This window comes from Oncorhynchus gorbuscha, linkage group LG15, assembly GCF_021184085.1.
Source record: "Oncorhynchus gorbuscha isolate QuinsamMale2020 ecotype Even-year linkage group LG15, OgorEven_v1.0, whole genome shotgun sequence".
In the NCBI taxonomy this organism is placed as follows: domain Eukaryota; kingdom Metazoa; phylum Chordata; class Actinopteri; order Salmoniformes; family Salmonidae; genus Oncorhynchus; species Oncorhynchus gorbuscha.
In genome coordinates this window covers 75,294,129-75,312,588 of record NC_060187.1, presented here as the reverse complement: position 1 = coordinate 75,312,588, position 18,460 = coordinate 75,294,129, and the positions used below count along the sequence as shown (strand labels likewise).

At 47.5% G+C, this 18,460-nt stretch overlaps 1 protein-coding gene across 3 annotated transcripts in view; it reads right to left on the bottom strand.

Moving 5' to 3' along the window:
- Positions 1-18,069, bottom strand: part of LOC123998031 (cell adhesion molecule 4-like) — a 56,985-nt gene extending 38,916 nt beyond the window's left edge. For all 3 annotated transcript variants that reach the window (XM_046302853.1, XM_046302852.1, XM_046302854.1), the window contains exon 1: positions 16,466-18,069. In XM_046302853.1, coding sequence (XP_046158809.1) covers positions 16,466-16,547 — 82 coding nt within the window. In that variant the 5' untranslated portion in view covers positions 16,548-18,069. The remainder of the gene's footprint in view (positions 1-16,465) is intronic.
- Positions 18,070-18,460: the final 391 nt, after the last annotated feature.

Below are 18,460 nucleotides of genomic sequence, written 5' to 3'. Positions count from 1 at the left end.
ACACACACACACACACACACACACACACACACACACACACACACACACACACACACACACACACACACACACACACACACACACACACACACACACACCGTTTGTAGTTCAGCCTTCTTGCCACCTGTCTGTATAGTATATTGCAGTTTGAAATGACATTATGGTAATGTAATGGTGGCTAGTGTCTGGTTGTGTGTGTGGTTGTGTTTATGGTCATCTGTGGTTGTGGTTGGTTGCGTGTGTGATTGTGGTTGTGTGTGTGTGGATGTGGTTGTATTTGTGGTTGTGTGTGTGTGTGTGTGGTTGTTTATTTGGTTGTGTTTGTGGTTGTGGTCGAGTGTGTATGTGGTTGTGGTTGTGTGTGGTTGTGTTTGTGTTTCTGGTTGTGTTTGGTTGTGTTTGTGGTTGTGTGTGTAGTTGTGTTTGTGGTCATGTGTGGTTGTGTGTGTGGTTGTGTGTGTGGTTGTGGTTGTGGTCGTGTTTGTGGTCGTGTTTGTGCGTTGTTGTGGTTGTGTCTGTGTTTGTGTGTGGTTGTGTTTGTGGTCGGTTGTGTTTATGGTCGTGTGTGGTTGTGTTTGTGGTTGTGTGTGTCACGCTCGTCGTCAGAAGGAATCGACTAAAGCGCAGCGTGGTAAGTGGTCATGATTTTATTTAATATCAAAAACACTCGAACAAAGTAAAAAAACCGAAAACGCGAACAGTTCTGTCAGGTGCAGAGACACTAAACAGAAAATAACTACCCACAAATGAAAGGGGGAAAAAGGACTGCCTAAGTATGATTCCCAATCAGAGACAACGATAGACAGCTGCCTCTGATTGGGAACCACACTGGGGCCAAAAACAAAGAAATAGAAAACATAGAAATAAAGAAACTAGAATGCCCACCCTAGTCACGCCCTGGCCTAACCAAAACAGAGAATAAAAACCTCTCTATGACCAGGGTGTGACAATGTGTGGTTGTGTTTGTGATCGTGTGTGGTTGTGTTTGTGGTTGTGTGTGTGGTTGTGTTTGTGGTTGTGGATGTGGATGTGTGTGTAGTTGTGGTCGTGTGTAGTTGTGCCTGTGGTTGTGGTTGTGTTTGTGGTTGTGTTTGTGGTCGTGTGTGGTTGTGTTTGTGGTCGTGTGTGGTTGTGTTTGTGGTCATGTGTGGTTCTGTTTGTGGTTGTGTGTGGTTGTGTTTGTGGTTGTCTTTGTAGTTGTGTGTGTGGTTGTGGTTGTGTTTGTGGTTGAGTGTGTTTGTGGTTGTGTTTGTGGATGTGTGTGTGGTTGTGGTTGTGTTTGTGGTTGAGTGTGTTTGTGGTTGTGTTTGTGGTCGTGTGTGGTCGTGTTTGTGGTTGTGTGTGGTTGTGTTTGTGTGTGGTTGTGTGTGTGTAGTTGTGTTTGTGGTCGTGTGTGGTCATGTGTGGTTGTGTTTGTGGTCATGTGTGGTTGTGTTTCTGGTTGTGTGTGTGGTTGTGTTTGGTTGTGTCTGTGCTTGTGTGTCATTGTGGTTGTGTGTGGTTGTGTTTGTGGTTGTGTTTGTGTGTGGTTGTGGTCGTGTGTGGTTGTGTTTGTGGTTGTATGTGTGGTTGTGTTTGTGGTTGTGTGTGTGGTTGTGTGTGGTTGTGTTTTTGTGTGTGGTTGTGGTTGTGTTTGTGGTTGTGTGTGTGGTTGTGTGTGGTTGTGTTAGTGGTTGTGTTTGTGGTGGTGTGTGGTTGTGTTTGTGGTTGTGTGTGGTTGTGTGTGGTTGTGTTTTTGTGTGTGGTTGTGTTTTTGTGTGTGGTTGTGTTTGTGTTTGTGGTTGTTTGTGGTTGTGTTTGTGGTTGTCTTTGTGGTTGTGGTTGTGTTTGTGGATGTGTGTGTGGTTGTGTTCGTGGTCGTGTGTGGTTCTGTTTGTGGTTGTCTTTGTGGTTGTGTGTGGTTGTCTTTGTGGTTGTGTTTGTGGTTGTGGTCGTGTGTGGTTGTGTTTGTGGTTGTCTTTGTGGTTGTGTTTGTGGTTGTGTGTGTGGTTGTGTGTGGTTGTGTTTGTGGTTGTGTTTGTGGTCGTGTGTGGTTGTGTTTCTGGTTGTGTGTGTGGTTGTGTTTGTGGTTGTGGTTGTGTGTGTAGTTGTGTTTGTGTTTGGTTGTGTCTGTGCTTGCGTGTCGTGTGTGGTTGTGTTTGTGGTCGTGTGTGGTTGTGTTTGTGGTTGTATGTGTGGTTGTGTTTGTGGTTGTTTGTGTGGTTGTTTGTGTGGTTGTGTTTGTGGTTGTATGTGTGGTTGTGTTTGTGGTTGTTTGTGTGGTTGTGTTAGTGGTTGTGTGTGTGGTTGTGTGTGTGGTTGTGTTTGTGGTGGTGTGGGGTTGTGTTTGTGGTTGTGTGTGGTTGTCTTTTTGTGTGTGGTTGTGTTTGTGTTTGTGGTTGTCTTTGTGGTTGTGTTTGTGTTTGTGGTTGTGTGTGTGGTTGTGTGTGTGGTTGTGTTTGTGGTCGTGTGTGATTGTGTTTGTGGTTGTGTTTGTGGTTGTGTGTGGTTGTGTGTGGTTGTGTGTGTGGTTGTGTTTGTGTGTGTGGTTGTGTGTGGTTGTGTTTGTGTGTGGTTGTGTTTGTGGTTGTGTTTGTGGTTGTGTTTGTGTTTGTGGTCGTGTGTGGTTCTGTTTGTGGTTGTCTTTGTGGTTGTGTTTGTGGTTGTGTTTGTGGTTGTGTTTGTGTTTGTGGTCGTGTGTGGTTCTGTTTCTGGTTGTGTGTGTGGTTGTGTTTGTGGTTGTGGTTGTGTGTGTAGTTGTGTTTGTGTTTGGTTGTGTCTGTGTTTGCGTGTCGTGTGTGGTTGTGTGTGTGGTTGTGTTTGTGGTCGTGTGTGGTTGTGTTTGTGGTTGTATGTGTGGTTGTGTTTGTGGTTGTTTGTGTGGTTGTTTGTGTGGTTGTGTTTGTGGTTGTATGTGTGGTTGTGTTTGTGGTTGTTTGTGTGGTTGTGTTTGTGGTTGTTTGTGTGGTTGTGTTAGTGGTTGTGTGTGTGGTTGTGTTTGTGGTGGTGTGGGGTTGTGTTTGTGGTTGTGTGTGGTTGTGTTTTTGTGTGTGGTTGTGTTTGTGTTTGTGGTTGTTTGTGGTTGTGTTTGTGTTTGTGGTTGTCTTTGTGGTTGTGTGTGGTTGTGTGTGTGGTGGTGTTTGTGGTTGTGTGTGTGGTTGTGTTTGTGGTCGTGTTTGTGGTCGTGTGTGGTTGTGTTTGTGGTTGTATGTGTGGTTGTGTTTGTGGTTGTTTGTGTGGTTGTGTTAGTGGTTGTGTGTGTGGTTGTGTTTGTGGTGGTGTGGGGTTGTGTTTGTGGTTGTGTGTGGTTGTGTTTTTGTGTGTGGTTGTGTTTGTGTTTGTGGTTGTCTTTGTGGTTGTGTTTGTGTTTGTGGTTGTGTGTGTGGTTGTGTTTGTGGTCGTGTGTGGTTGTGTTTGTGGTTGTCTTTGTGGTTGTGTGTGGTTGTGTGTGTGGTGTGTGGTTGTGTGTGGTTGTGTTTGTGTGTGGTTGTGTGTGTGGTTGTGTGTGGTTGTGTTTGTGTGTGGTTGTGTTTGTGGTTGTGTTTGTGGTTGTGTTTGTGTTTGTGGTCGTGTGTGGTTCTGTTTGTGGTTGTCTTTGTGGTTGTGTGTGGTTTTGTTTGTCTTTGTGATTGTGTGTGGTTGTGTTTGTGGTTGTGTGTGGTTGTGTTTGTCTTTGTGATTGTGTGTGGTTGTGTTTGTCTTTGTGATTGTGTGTGGTTGTGTTTGTGGTTGTGTGTGTGGTTGTGTTTGTCTTTGTGATTGTGATTGTGTGTGGTTGTGTTTCTGGTTGTGTTTGGTAGAGAGAGAGAGAGAGAGAGAGAGAAAGAGACAAAGCCTCAGGGCAGCAACAGCAACACAATTAGACCCAACCAAATCATGAGAAAAAAAGATAATTACTTGATACGTTGGAAAGAATGAACTAAAAAACAGGGTGAACTAGAATGCTATTTGGCCCTAAACAGAAAGAAAACCGTGGCAGAATTAAATTTGACCTTTATTTAACCAGGCAAGTCAGTTAAGAACACATTCTTATTTTCAATGATGGCCTGGGAACAGTGGGTTAACTGTCTGTTCAGGGGCAGAACGACAGATTAATACCTTGTCAGCTCGGGGGTTTGAACTCACAACCTTCCGGTTGCTAGTCCAACGCTCTAACCACTAGGCTACTCTGCCGCTATACCTGACCACTGTGACTGACCCAAACTTAAGGAAAGCTTTGACTATGTACAGACTCAGTGAACACAGCCTTGCTATTGAGAAAGGCCACCGTAGGCAGACATGGCTCTCAAGAGAAGACAGGCTATGTGCTCACTGCCCACAAAATGAGGTGGAAACTGAGCTGCACTTCCTAAACTCCTGCCCAATGTATGAACATATTAGAGACACACATTTCCCTCAGATTACACAGACCCAAAGAATTCAAAAACAAACCCGATTTTGACAAACTCCCATATCTACTGGGTGAAATACCACAGTGTGCCATCACAGCAGCAAGATTTGTGACCTGTTGTCACGAGAAAAGGGCAACCAGTGAAGAACAAACACCATCATTACAACACTGTATATATACATAATATGACATTTGTAATGTCTTTATTCATTTGGAACTTCTGTGAGTGTAATATTTACTGTTCCTTTTTATTGTTTATTTCACTTTTGTATATTATCTACTTCACTTCCTTTGGCAATGTTAACATATGTTTCCCATGCAAATGAAGCACCTTGAATTTAATTGAGAGAGAGACACAGAGAGAGAGAGAGAGAGAGAGAGAGAGAGAGAGAGAGAGAGAGAGAGAGAGAGAGAGAGAGAGAGAGACAGAGAGACAGAGAGACAGAGAGAGACACACACAGAGAGAGAGACACACACAGAGAGAGAGAGACAAAGAAGAGAGACAAAGACAGAGAGAGACAGGGAGAGAGAGAGACACAAAGAGAGACAGATAGAGACCTACTTCACTTGCTTTGGCAATGTTAGCACGTTTCCCATGCCAAAAAAGCCCCTTGAATTGAATTGAGAGACAGAGAGAGACACAGAGAGACACACACACAGAGACAGAGAGACAGAGACAGAGAGAGAGACACAGAGAGCGAGAGAGAGAGAGAGAGAGAGAGAGTGAGAAAGCGAGAGAGAGAGAGAGAGAGAGAGAGAGAGAGAGAGAGAGAGAGAGAGAGAGAGAGAGAGAGAGAGACACACAGAGACAGAGAGACAGAGACAGAGAGAGGGACACAGAGAGCGAGAGAGAGAGAGAGAGTGAGAAAGAGAGAGAGAGAGAGAGAGAGAGAGAGAGAGAGAGAGAGAGAGAGAGAGAGAGAGAGAGGACACACCAAAAACTCCTGGCCAATTATCACTAATTGGTGTCATTATTATTCGCCATTCTCTACATCAATATTGTGATTCATATCACGGCCATCAGCGGTCACCACCTCCATCCCAATTATTTAGGCTACTTAATGACTGGTATTACTCATCACCCTGGCAACCAGCAACTTGGCCACCATTGTTTTAATGGCACTAATTGTACTAGCAGCACCATACATCAAGCAGAAGCCCAGCCCGGGAAGTCATTGTGAGTTATTCATATCAAAACCCATAGAACAGCACATACAAATCCAGGCAGAAAGGAGTGGTGGGATGTTTGAGGCCGAGGCTAGAAAATAGGACTAATTAGAGTCCATTACTTCCACTTCCTCCGCCAGCTGTCACCTCTTCAATGGAGATGAGGCCTAGCTACCCGCCGATGCTGCTGGTGTAGAGACAGACAGACCAGGCAGGCAGGCCTGCGCTGTGAATGACACATCCACCACCACGCACCTGGCTGCCAAGCCAACGGGACCAGGCGAGGGTGGCGGGAGACAGGGACAGAACAGTCAAACCAGGAAATGCATGGAGGAGCAGAGCGGGGGTCCGGTATAGTAACACCACAGCTGGGAGAGAGATATGAGATGACGCAGGTCCCCTCAGCATGGCCCCATGGTGGCCTTGCCACTTTAACTGCAGTTTTTATAGTCCCTCCACTGTAGACCAGGGGCTTGTGAAGACCAATATGCAGGGCTAGACTTCTACACAGTAGTATGACTACAGAAGAGAAAGGACCCACCGTGGCAGAAGTATTAATCCTGACCCCATTAAAATCAGAGTCATAATAAAATACTCCACATGCATGGAATTAGACTGAGAGAGAATGTAAGGCGATCGATACCGAAGCGGTGTACTGACAGTATGAAAAACAGATAAATAAAACAAGATACTATTGTCAGTTCCCCTTTTGGCCAAGTGGGGGCAGTGTTTCATCGCAGTGAAAGGCCCTGATAGGAGCTCCCCTCCACTCTCTCCAAGGCTCTGGAAAGGTGCATTTATTTATGCCAGCTGCACAGCACTCAGGCAACCAATCATTTAAAAATGCATAAACAAACAAATAAATAAATAAAACATATAGGTATAAATAAACAAGGTCGTATCCGGGGCGTCCTAAATGGTTCCCAAGGTGAAGCTGAGTTAAAAGGAGGGTTAGAGGAGGGTGGGTAGTTGGGAGCACAGCATAGGTGTATGAAGACGGAGGGGTCTCAGTAAATCCTAGAATGGCTCAGCGTGTAGTTTACTGTAGGATTAGTGGACTGAGTTATCGCCATGGAGACTTCAAGCCACACACACACACACACACACACACACACACACACACACACACACACACACACACACACACACACACACACACACACACACACACACACACACACACACACACACACACACACACACACACACACACACACACACACACACACACACACACACACACACACCCTGCAGGTCAATAACAAGACAGGAGAGACAGGCTAGCAGGCAGCCAGAGGGACTTCACATGAGGTTGAGTCTAGATAGGCTACACAACAAGTCAAGAAAACAGCTGTCTTTCCCAACGAAAGTGAATTTTTTTACCAGTTAAATGGGTTGACAACACATTCAAATCCCTATACTGTGTCTGTGTGTGTGTGTGTGGTTAGCTATGATTAGCTGCATACGGAAATTCATTTTTCTGTGTTTAAGCTTGTCAGAAAGCGTTTGCTTCAGGTAAACCAGTGAGTTTTGCTGGGTGTGCTGCCTCTGCATCAGTGAAAAAGCTGACAGAATAAGATTATTTTCCCTCTTCTCCTCCCTCTTCTCTCTCTCTTTCTGGTCTAAAATTATCCCTCATCTCTCCCAGGATTCTAACACTGCCAATCAAATCCACAAAAAAAGGCTCAACTATAAATAATACATAATCCTTTACAATCTAGCTTCTTCTCTTTTTCATTACCTAGCTCTGTTCGCTCTCCCTAACCCTCAATTCTTCCCCCCCTCTCTCTCTCTCTCTCTCTCTCTCTCTCTCTCTCTCTCTCTCTCTCTCTCTCTCTCTCTCTCTCTCTCGCTCTCTCTCCAATTTAAGGGGCTATATCGGCATGAGAAACATATGCTTACATTGCCTATGCAAGTGAACTAGATAATAAACAAAAGTCAAATAAACAATAAAAAAATCTCTGGTCGCTTATTGGTCTCATTCTGTTCTCCTCTTCTCTCTCTCCGTCCCTCTCTTCCTGTTGGTCCTTAGAGCTCATCATTTCCCCCTGCTGTATTCTATTTTCCTCTAATCTCAATACCTCCCTCTTCCTTTTCACCTACTCCCTCTTTCCCTCACCTTCTCCCTGTACTACTCCCCCATGCCCCTTCTATACCTTCATCTCTCATTACCTCCCTCTTTCCCTCACCTTCTCCCTGTACTACTCCCCCATGCCCCTTCTATACCTTCATCTCTCATTACCTCCCTCTTTCCCCCACCTTCTCCCTGTACTACTCCCCCATGCCCCTTCTATACCTTCATCTCTCATTACCTCCCTCTTTCCCCCACCTTCTCCCTGTACTACTCCCCCATGCCCCTTCTATACCTTCATCTCTCATTACCTCCCTCTTTCCCTCACCTTCTCCCTGTACTACTCCCCCATGCCCCTTCAATACCTTCATCTCTCATTACCTCCCTCTTTCCCTCACCTTCTCCCTGTACTACTCCCCCATGCCCCTTCTATACCTTCATCTCTCATTACCTCCCTCTTTCCCTCACCTTCTCCCTGTACTACTCCCCCATGCCCCTTCTATACCTTCATCTCTCATTACCTCCCTCTTTCCCTCACCTTCTCCCTGTACTACTCCCCCATGCCCCTTCTATACCTTCATCTCTCATTACCTCCCTCTTTCCCTCACCTTCTCCCTGTACTACTCCCCCATGCCCCTTCTATACCTTCATCTCTCATTACCTCCCTCTTTCCCCCACCTTCTCCCTGTACTACTCCCCCATGCCCCTTCTATACCTTCATCTCTCATTACCTCCCTCTTTCCCTCACCTTCTCCCTGTACTACTCCCCCATGCCCCTTCTATACCTTCATCTCTCATTACCTCCCTCTTTCCCTCACCTTCTCCCTGTACTACTCCCCCATGCCCCTTCTATACCTTCATCTCTCATTACCTCCCTCTTTCCCTCACCTTCTCCCTGTACTACTCCCCCATGCCCCTTCTATACCTTCATCTCTCATTACCTCCCTCTTTCCCTCACCTTCTCCCTGTACTACTCCCCCATGCCCCTTCTATACCTTCATCTCTCATTACCTCCCTCTTTCCCTCACCTTCTCCCTGTACTACTCCCCCATGCCCCTTCTATACCTTCATCTCTCATTACCTCCCTCTTTCCCTCACCTTCTCCCTGTACTACTCCCCCATGCCCCTTCTATACCTTCATCTCTCATTACCTCCCTCTTTCCCTCACCTTCTCCCTGTACTACTCCCCCATGCCCCTTCTATACCTTCATCTCTCATTACCTCCCTCTTTCCCTCACCTTCTCCCTGTACTACTCCTCCATGCCCCTTCAATACCTTCATCTCTCATTACCTCCCTCTTTCCCTCACCTTCTCCCTGTACTACTCCCCCATGCCCCTTCTATACCTTCATCTCTCATTACCTCCCTCTTTCCCTCACCTTCTCCCTGTACTACTCCCCCATGCCCCTTCTATACCTTCATCTCTCATTACCTCCCTCTTTCCCCCACCTTCTCCCTGTACTACTCCCCCATGCCCCTTCTATACCTTCATCTCTCATTACCTCCCTCTTTCCCCCACCTTCTCCCTGTACTACTCCCCCATGCCCCTTCTATACCTTCATCTCTCATTACCTCCCTCTTTCCCTCACCTTCTCCCTGTACTATTCCCCATGCCCCTTCAATACCTTCATCTCTCATTACCTCCCTCTTTCCCCCACCTTCTCCCTGTACTACTCCCCCATGCCCCTTCTATACCTTCATCTCTCATTACCTCCCTCTTTCCCTCACCTTCTCCCTGTACTACTCCCCCATGCCCCTTCTATACCTTCATCTCTCATTACCTCCCTCTTTCCCTCACCTTCTCCCTGTACTACTCCCCCATGCCCCTTCTATACCTTCATCTCTCATTACCTCCCTCTTTCCCTCACCTTCTCCCTGTACTACTCCCCCATGCCCCTTCTATACCTTCATCTCTCATTACCTCCCTCTTTCCCTCACCTTCTCCCTGTACTACTCCCCCATGCCCCTTCTATACCTTCATCTCTCATTACCTCCCTCTTTCCCTCACCTTCTCCCTGTACTACTCCCCCATGCCCCTTCTATACCTTCATCTCTCATTACCTCCCTCTTTCCCTCACCTTCTCCCTGTACTACTCCCCCATGCCCCTTCTATACCTTCATCTCTCATTACCTCCCTCTTTCCCTCACCTTCTCCCTGTACTACTCCCCATGCCCCTTCTATACCTTCATCTCTCATTACCTCCCTCTTTCCCTCACCTTCTCCCTGTACTACTCCCCCATGCCCCTTCTATACCTTCATCTCTCATTACCTCCCTCTTTCCCTCACCTTCTCCCTGTACTACTCCCCCATGCCCCTTCTATACCTTCATCTCTCATTACCTCCCTCTTTCCCTCACCTTCTCCCTGTACTACTCCCCCATGCCCCTTCTATACCTTCATCTCTCATTACCTCCCTCTTTCCCTCACCTTCTCCCTGTACTACTCCCCCATGCCCCTTCTATACCTTCATCTCTCATTACCTCCCTCTTTCCCCCACCTTCTCCCTGTACTACTCCCCCATGCCCCTTCTATACCTTCATCTCTCATTACCTCCCTCTTTCCCTCACCTTCTCCCTGTACTATTCCCCATGCCCCTTCAATACCTTCATCTCTCATTACCTCCCTCTTTCCCCCACCTTCTCCCTGTACTACTCCCCCATGCCCCTTCTATACCTTCATCTCTCATTACCTCCCTCTTTCCCTCACCTTCTCCCTGTACTACTCCCCCATGCCCCTTCTATACCTTCATCTCTCATTACCTCCCTCTTTCCCTCACCTTCTCCCTGTACTACTCCCCATGCCCCTTCTATACCTTCATCTCTCATTACCTCCCTCTTTCCCTCACCTTCTCCCTGTACTACTCCCCCATGCCCCTTCTATACCTTCATCTCTCATTACCTCCCTCTTTCCCTCACCTTCTCCCTGTACTACTCCCCCATGCCCCTTCTATACCTTCATCTCTCATTACCTCCCTCTTTCCCTCACCTTCTCCCTGTACTACTCCCCCATGCCCCTTCTATACCTTCATCTCTCATTACCTCCCTCTTTCCCTCACCTTCTCCCTGTACTACTCCCCCATGCCCCTTCTATACCTTCATCTCTCATTACCTCCCTCTTTCCCTCACCTTCTCCCTGTACTACTCCCCCATGCCCCTTCTATACCTTCATCTCTCATTACCTCCCTCTTTCCCTCACCTTCTCCCTGTACTACTCCCCCATGCCCCTTCTATACCTTCATCTCTCATTACCTCCCTCTTTCCCTCACCTTCTCCCTGTACTACTCCCCCATGCCCCTTCTATACCTTCATCTCTCATTACCTCCCTCTTTCCCTCACCTTCTCCCTGTACTACTCCCCCATGCCCCTTCTATACCTTCATCTCTCATTACCTCCCTCTTTCCCTCACCTTCTCCCTGTACTACTCCCCCATGCCCCTTCTATACCTTCATCTCTCATTACCTCCCTCTTTCCCTCACCTTCTCCCTGTACTACTCCCCCATGCCCCTTCTATACCTTCATCTCTCATTACCTCCCTCTTTCCCCCACCTTCTCCCTGTACTACTCCCCCATGCCCCTTCTATACCTTCATCTCTCATTACCTCCCTCTTTCCCCCACCTTCTCCCTGTACTACTCCCCCATGCCCCTTCTATACCTTCATCTCTCATTACCTCCCTCTTTCCCTCACCTTCTCCCTGTACTACTCCCCCATGCCCCTTCTATACCTTCATCTCTCATTACCTCCCTCTTTCCCTCACCTTCTCCCTGTACTACTCCCCCATGCCCCTTCTATACCTTCATCTCTCATTACCTCCCTCTTTCCCCACCTTCTCCCTGTACTACTCCCCCATGCCCCTTCTATACCTTCATCTCTCATTACCTCCCTCTTTCCCCCACCTTCTCCCTGTACTACTCCCCCATGCCCCTTCTATACCTTCATCTCTCATTACCTCCCTCTTTCCCCACCTTCTCCCTGTACTACTCCCCCATGCCCCTTCTATACCTTCATCTCTCATTACCTCCCTCTTTCCCTCACCTTCTCCCTGTACTACTCCCCCATGCCCCTTCTATACCTTCATCTCTCATTACCTCCCTCTTTCCCTCACCTTCTCCCTGTACTACTCCCCCATGCCCCTTCTATACCTTCATCTCTCATTACCTCCCTCTTTCCCTCACCTTCTCCCTGTACTACTCCCCCATGCCCCTTCTATACCTTCATCTCTCATTACCTCCCTCTTTCCCTCACCTTCTCCCTGTACTATTCCCCATGCCCCTTCTATACCTTCATCTCTCATTACCTCCCTCTTTCCCTCACCTTCTCCCTGTACTACTCCCCCATGCCCCTTCTATACCTTCATCTCTCATTACCTCCCTCTTTCCCTCACCTTCTCCCTGTACTACTCCCCCATGCCCCTTCTATACCTTCATCTCTCATTACCTCCCTCTTTCCCTCACCTTCTCCCTGTACTACTCCCCCATGCCCCTTCTATACCTTCATCTCTCATTACCTCCCTCTTTCCCTCACCTTCTCCCTGTACTACTCCCCCATGCCCCTTCTATACCTTCATCTCTCATTACCTCCCTCTTTCCCTCACCTTCTCCCTGTACTACTCCCCATGCCCCTTCTATACCTTCATCTCTCATTACCTCCCTCTTTCCCTCACCTTCTCCCTGTACTACTCCCCATGCCCCTTCTATACCTTCATCTCTCATTACCTCCCTCTTTCCCTCACCTTCTCCCTGTACTACTCCCCCATGCCCCTTCTATACCTTCATCTCTCATTACCTCCCTCTTTCCCTCACCTTCTCCCTGTACTACTCCCCCATGCCCCTTCTATACCTTCATCTCTCATTACCTCCCTCTTTCCCTCACCTTCTCCCTGTACTACTCCCCCATGCCCCTTCTATACCTTCATCTCTCATTCCTCCTCTCTTCTTCTCTGTGCATATTCACTCTCTTTTACTTGCGTCCCTCTATCCATGTCTCTCTTCCATCATCTAGCCTCTAAACTTGTGATACTTTCCTTCCATTCTGCAAGACTCCTGCTCTCTGTCCGCCTCTCTCTATCTCTCTCTCTGTCTGTCTGTCTGCCTCTCTCTCTCTGACTCAGGGGGTATCTCTCATTCCCGCATGGTTCTATCTCCACACTCTCCATCACTAAATGTGATTTGTTCTGCAGCTCAAGTCTGCAGTATAATCATCCTGTTTTGTCCAGGACAGGGAGAAAGGGAGAGAGAGGGAGAGGGATTGAGAGAGAGGACATGAGGACAAACAGATGAAATTGGAAGAATGTTGGAAGAAATGTCTGATTTTCTTCTCTCATCTCAGGCCTTCTCTTTTCCTCTAATCCTCTCTCACAACACCCCTCTGAGTTAACAGCAGAATTATGTACCCCTCTGTGTGTATTTCTCTCTCTCTTTCTCTTTCTCACACATCCACTCTTCCTCATTTACACTCCTCTCTTCTCACTGCTCCTCTCTTCTCTACCTCATCTCACATCCCTGTTCATCCTTCCCATCCTTCTCACAGCTCCTCTCTTCTCTACCTCATCTCACATCCCTGTTCATCCTTCCCATCCTTCTCACAGCTCCTCTCTTCTCTACCTCATCTCACATCCCTGTTCATCCTTCCCATCCTTCTCACAGCTCCTCTCTTCTCTACCTCATCTCACATCCCTGTTCATCCTTCCCATCCTTCTCACAGCTCCTCTCTTCTCTACCTCATCTCACATCCCTGTTCATCCTTCCCATCCTTCTCACAGCTCCTCTCTTCTCTACCTCATCTCACATCCCTGTTCATCCTGCCCATCCTTCTCACAGCTCCTCTCTTCTCTACCTCATCTCACATCCCTGTTCATCCTTCCCATCCTTCTCACAGCTATGTTTTGACCTTCATGTTCTTTATGACCTTCAACATATTTCCATGACCCCATTCCCTCTCTCTCTACCACTCCGCTCATCTCATCTCCCTCTCTACCACTCCGCTCATCTCATCTCTCTCTACCACTCTGCTCATCTCATCTCTCTCTACCACTCTGCTCATCTCATCTCTCTCTACCACTCCACTCATCTCATCTCTCTCTACCACTCTGCTCATCTCATCTCTCTCTACCACTCCGCTCATCTCATCTCTCTCTACCACTCCGCTCATCTCATCTCCCTCTCTACCACTCCGCTCATCTCATCTCTCTCTACCACTCCGCTCATCTCATCTCTCTCTACCACTCCGCTCATCTCATCTCCCTCTCTACCACTCCGCTCATCTCATCTCTCTCTACCACTCCGCTCATCTCATCTCTCTCTACCACTCCGCTCATCTCATCTCCCTCTCTACCACTCCGCTCATCTCATCTCTCTCTACCACTCCGCTCATCTCATCTCCCTCTCTACCACTCCGCTCATCTCATCTCCCTCTCTTCCAACCCCTTCTCTCTTTACCTCTCTCTGTTTTCCACCAGTGTGTATGCAGTCCTTTTAAACAGCTAAAGCTGGTTATCCATGGTGTTTATGACGAGCCGTCACAGCCCAACACTGCTCTGGCAACGACTGCCATGCACAACAAGGGCAGCTTAAGGAAAATGTACACGTTACACGTTGATACCACGCTGGAGATTCACAGCGGCCAAGAGGAGAGAGTCTTAACCCCCCCCCCACATCAATCCCTCTACCTGGCCAGTCTCCCTCCTCCTGCTCACTGCTCACCCAAAACTGCTTCATTGGCATGAATTATATAACCCAGCCTCCTTGCCAAGGCTAAAAACTCATTCTCTCTCTCTTTCCATCCCCCTTCCTCATTCTCTCACTCTTCAACTGTCATCTATTCCCTCCCTCCCACCATCCCATGCCACCAAATGTCCCTGTGTAGATCCAATATGCAAATTCTGCAATCCAGATTTTGATTGGCTTGGAGGAAGTAGACGCGTTGCAGCCATGGTTATTTACAGAACATCTCTGCATATTAATACGCTGCTTGAGCCCAAATAGAATGATGACAGGATGTATTTATGGTATCAGTGGTGATCCTAATCATAGATCAAAGACAGGGGAAACACTAGCTGTCCTGCCCACAGTGATCCTAATCATAGATCAAAGACAGGGGAAACACTGGCTCTCCTGCCCACAGTGATCCTAATCATAGATCAAAGACAGGGGAAACACTGGCTCTCCTGCCCACAGTGATCCTAATCATAGATCAAAGACAGGGGAAACACTGGCTCTCCTGCCCACAGTGATCCTAATCATAGATCAAAGACAGGGGAAACACTGGCTCTCCTGCCCACAGTGATCCTAATCATAGATCAAAGACAGGGGAAACACTAGCTGTCCTGCCCACAATGATCCTAATCATAGATCAAAGACAGGGGAAACACTGGCTCTCCTGCCCACAGTGATCCTAATCATAGATCAAAGACAGGGGAAACACTGGCTCTCCTGCCCACAGTGATCCTAATCATAGATCAAAGACAGGGGAAACACTGGCTCTCCTGCCCACAGTGATCCTAATCATAGATCAAAAACAGGGGAAACACTGGCTCTCCTGCCCACAGTGATCCTAATCATAGATCAAAAACAGGGGAAACACTGGCTCTCCTGCCCACAGTGATCCTAATCATAGATCAAAAACAGGGGAAACACTGGCTCTCCTGCCCACAGTGATCCTAATCATAGATCAAAGACAGGGGAAACACTGGCTCTCCTGCCCACAGTGATCCTAATCATAGATCAAAAACAGGGGAAACACTGGCTCTCCTGCCCACAGTGATCCTAATCATAGATCAAAAACAGGGGAAACACTGGCTCTCCTGCCCACAGTGATCCTAATCATAGATCAAAGACAGGGGAAACACTGGCTCTCCTGCCCACAGTGATCCTAATCATAGATCAAAGACAGGGGAAACACTGGCTCTCCTGATTCCTGGGCTCACTGTCTTTCTGTCCCTCCCTCTTGCTTATCTTCCTTTTTCTCACTCTATCCATCCCTCTACCAGTCTGTCTCTCTATCTCCTCTGGTCAACGTTTATTTTCTGGTGTACTTCAGAAGGCTCTCAGAGGCTGTGATCTCTCTCTCTCTGGGATAATTGTGTCCAACAAGTGATAATGGGAAGATCGGGAGACTTATCTCTCTATCTCTCGCCTCTTTTAACTGTACTCCTCCATTCTGGTTTGTGTTTCCACATTTCCACGTCCTACAGTCCCACGGGTGTATCCCTCCTCTCTATAGCACTCTGCTCATACATAATGCTCATTGGAAATTCACACCTAAATCAGAGATTTGAGAGTTCATTCACACTCTGCTTTTCTCTCGGTCCACTCTATCTTTCGATCCCTACGTGAATTGTCTTCAATTTCCCTCACATTTATTAAGTCTCCCGATCATCCCATTTTCACATGTTGGCAATAATTATCCCACTGAGAGGTGAAAGATGGAGAAAGATAATCTAGCTTGAGGTAGTAAGGTGAGTCAGTGTTTGTACAGATGTAGGGTCTTACATGTGAGCCAGTTTGCTACAGCAGGGAAATCCTACAGCAACAGGAAATGTGAATTATTACGTGGATTGTAAATGAATGGATATTTTTGTAGGGGGTGATACTTTTTTTGTGAGGGAAAATCAAGCCTGAAATTTCAAAGTAGAAATGACAAACTTCAGAAGCCTTTCCAAAGCTCAAATACAACTACTATCCATTTAAAATGTCCTGCATTGCAGGAAAGTTCTGCAACAGCGTGATGAAATGAAGATCCCCCATCGGTATGTAAGTTAGTGTGTGTCATCATGTGTATGTGTGAATGTACACTACGTAGATTTTCAGTGAATGCACATTGCGCAAGTGTGTGGTGTGCACGCACATGTGTGTGTGACTTACGCGCAAGGCAGAGCAGGAGCAGGGCACGCAGGGAGAGGGAGAGGGGGGTGGGGAGGAGGAGAGATCTCGGGCCAGGCCTCATTGTGTATTGAGCCTCAGTAGCTGTCTGATCAATGCTTCCTCTGTGACACAGGACACAGGCGCCGTACAACACAGCAGAGCAGAGCACAGCAGAGCACAGCAGAGCACAGCAGAGCAGAGCACAACTAGGGCTGCAGTGACACACAACAAAGCCGGGGTTTTACCAGGACACAACACGCACGATTCTTCAGAGCTGCAGTCTTTTGATAAAACACCACCGATCTAACATCACCACAGCGTCGATCTGGAATGTCTTACAACGTTGCTACGAACTATCAGCACACAATTAGCCAAATGACTGTCTGCCAACCGAGCTGCTCTGCTGTGTAGGACTACATAACTAAACATCAAATCAATGGAGCAAAGCAATGATACAAACCAACAGGCTAGAACCACTCAAATGGCAAACCACAGACCAGAATCCCAACACCAAGCAAACCAATATCTTTACTCTACATCAGCCAGACAGACACATCGGAGTAAACCATCTGAAACAAGTCATTATACTGTTTCTGTACCCATATCTCTCAACTCGGGGCTCCATCCCCACACATGATACTTTTGACAACACAAACACGTCATCAGCTAAATTGTCTCCCACGGTTCGATATCACACATCACCGTCTCCAACTGTGATGGTAACTGCTTTACAAACGACTACAGTCTCCCTGTGTGATATAAACACCCTACAGGATCACACGTATAGCATTACTCTATAGGCTACATCTCTCTCTCTATTCGTCCCACTGTAGAGATGTAGCGTGTATGTATGTCCTCTCTCTGTATGTTTATACAGGATCACAATGTCTCTCTCTGCTGTACACGGCTGCTTCCAGTCACTATGTTCAGTCCCTGTGTTGAGTCTCGTGTTCACCGCCCGCTCCGTCAGTGAGCTCAGTTCAGCTGCTGCGGTTCGTGTGGAGTTGGTTGTTGGTTCTGATTGGCGGCTCCTAATGCAGCAGCGGCGAGGGCCCGGCCCAGAGAGCGTATAACTTACTGAGGGTAACCGGACTGCAGCACACACCTCGCTGAACACTGTCTGATTGAGGAGAACAGTGGTGTCATCCCCAGATTGCTACAAAGTCCTCTGCCTTCTGTCTGCAATTAGCCAGTCAATGCTACCACTACCGCACCGTGGGCCCTGGCACTGTCAATACTACCACTACCCACCGTGGGCCCTGGCACTGTCAATGGCACTGAAGTAGCATGGAACCTTCAAGTCCCTAACAGCAACCACACCAGAACCTGACAGCAAGGAAATTGCTCTGTGCTCTCTGTCGTTGTAACTCGGAAAGGATATTGTCCCTCTGATCCAAACAAAGTAGATTCCGTGTTTTCTCTTCTTGTCTCATCCCCTTCTCTCGTTGTGGTTGTTGTGTTATCTTGTCGTCCCCTCTCTCTCTATCCTCAGTCAGGTCAATATTGTGGGCCAGTGCTTTAGTTTCTGGTTGTTTCCTCTTCCTCCTCCTCTTCCCCTCTGTCGTTCAGTATATGTTCAGTATATGTTCAGTATATCCCAGAGTAGTGTCAGCTGTCTATCTGTCCGCCTGTGTCTGGTTTATATAACCCCTGCTGTCCTCCCACAGCCTGCCTGCTTCGACTCTTTATCAGTGTGTGTAAGTGTGTGTGTGTTAGTCCGCGGATGCATATTTAGCATTTGAGTTATTTTGTGAAGGTTTGGGGTGTGGATGAGACAATGACTGTCTTTCAGGTCAGGGAACAGTGGCTATGTCTGTAACCGCCCAGCAGTCCATTCAGACAGGGTATATAGCTGGGTCTGTTAAGGATGTTTAGTGGCAAGGCCTTCTTCCCCTACAATCCCTCAGTTGAAACCCAGAGACAGAGAGGAAGAGAGACAAGAGAGACAGAGAGGAAGAGAGACAAACAGAGGCCTGATAGAGGTCCTCTTTGTCC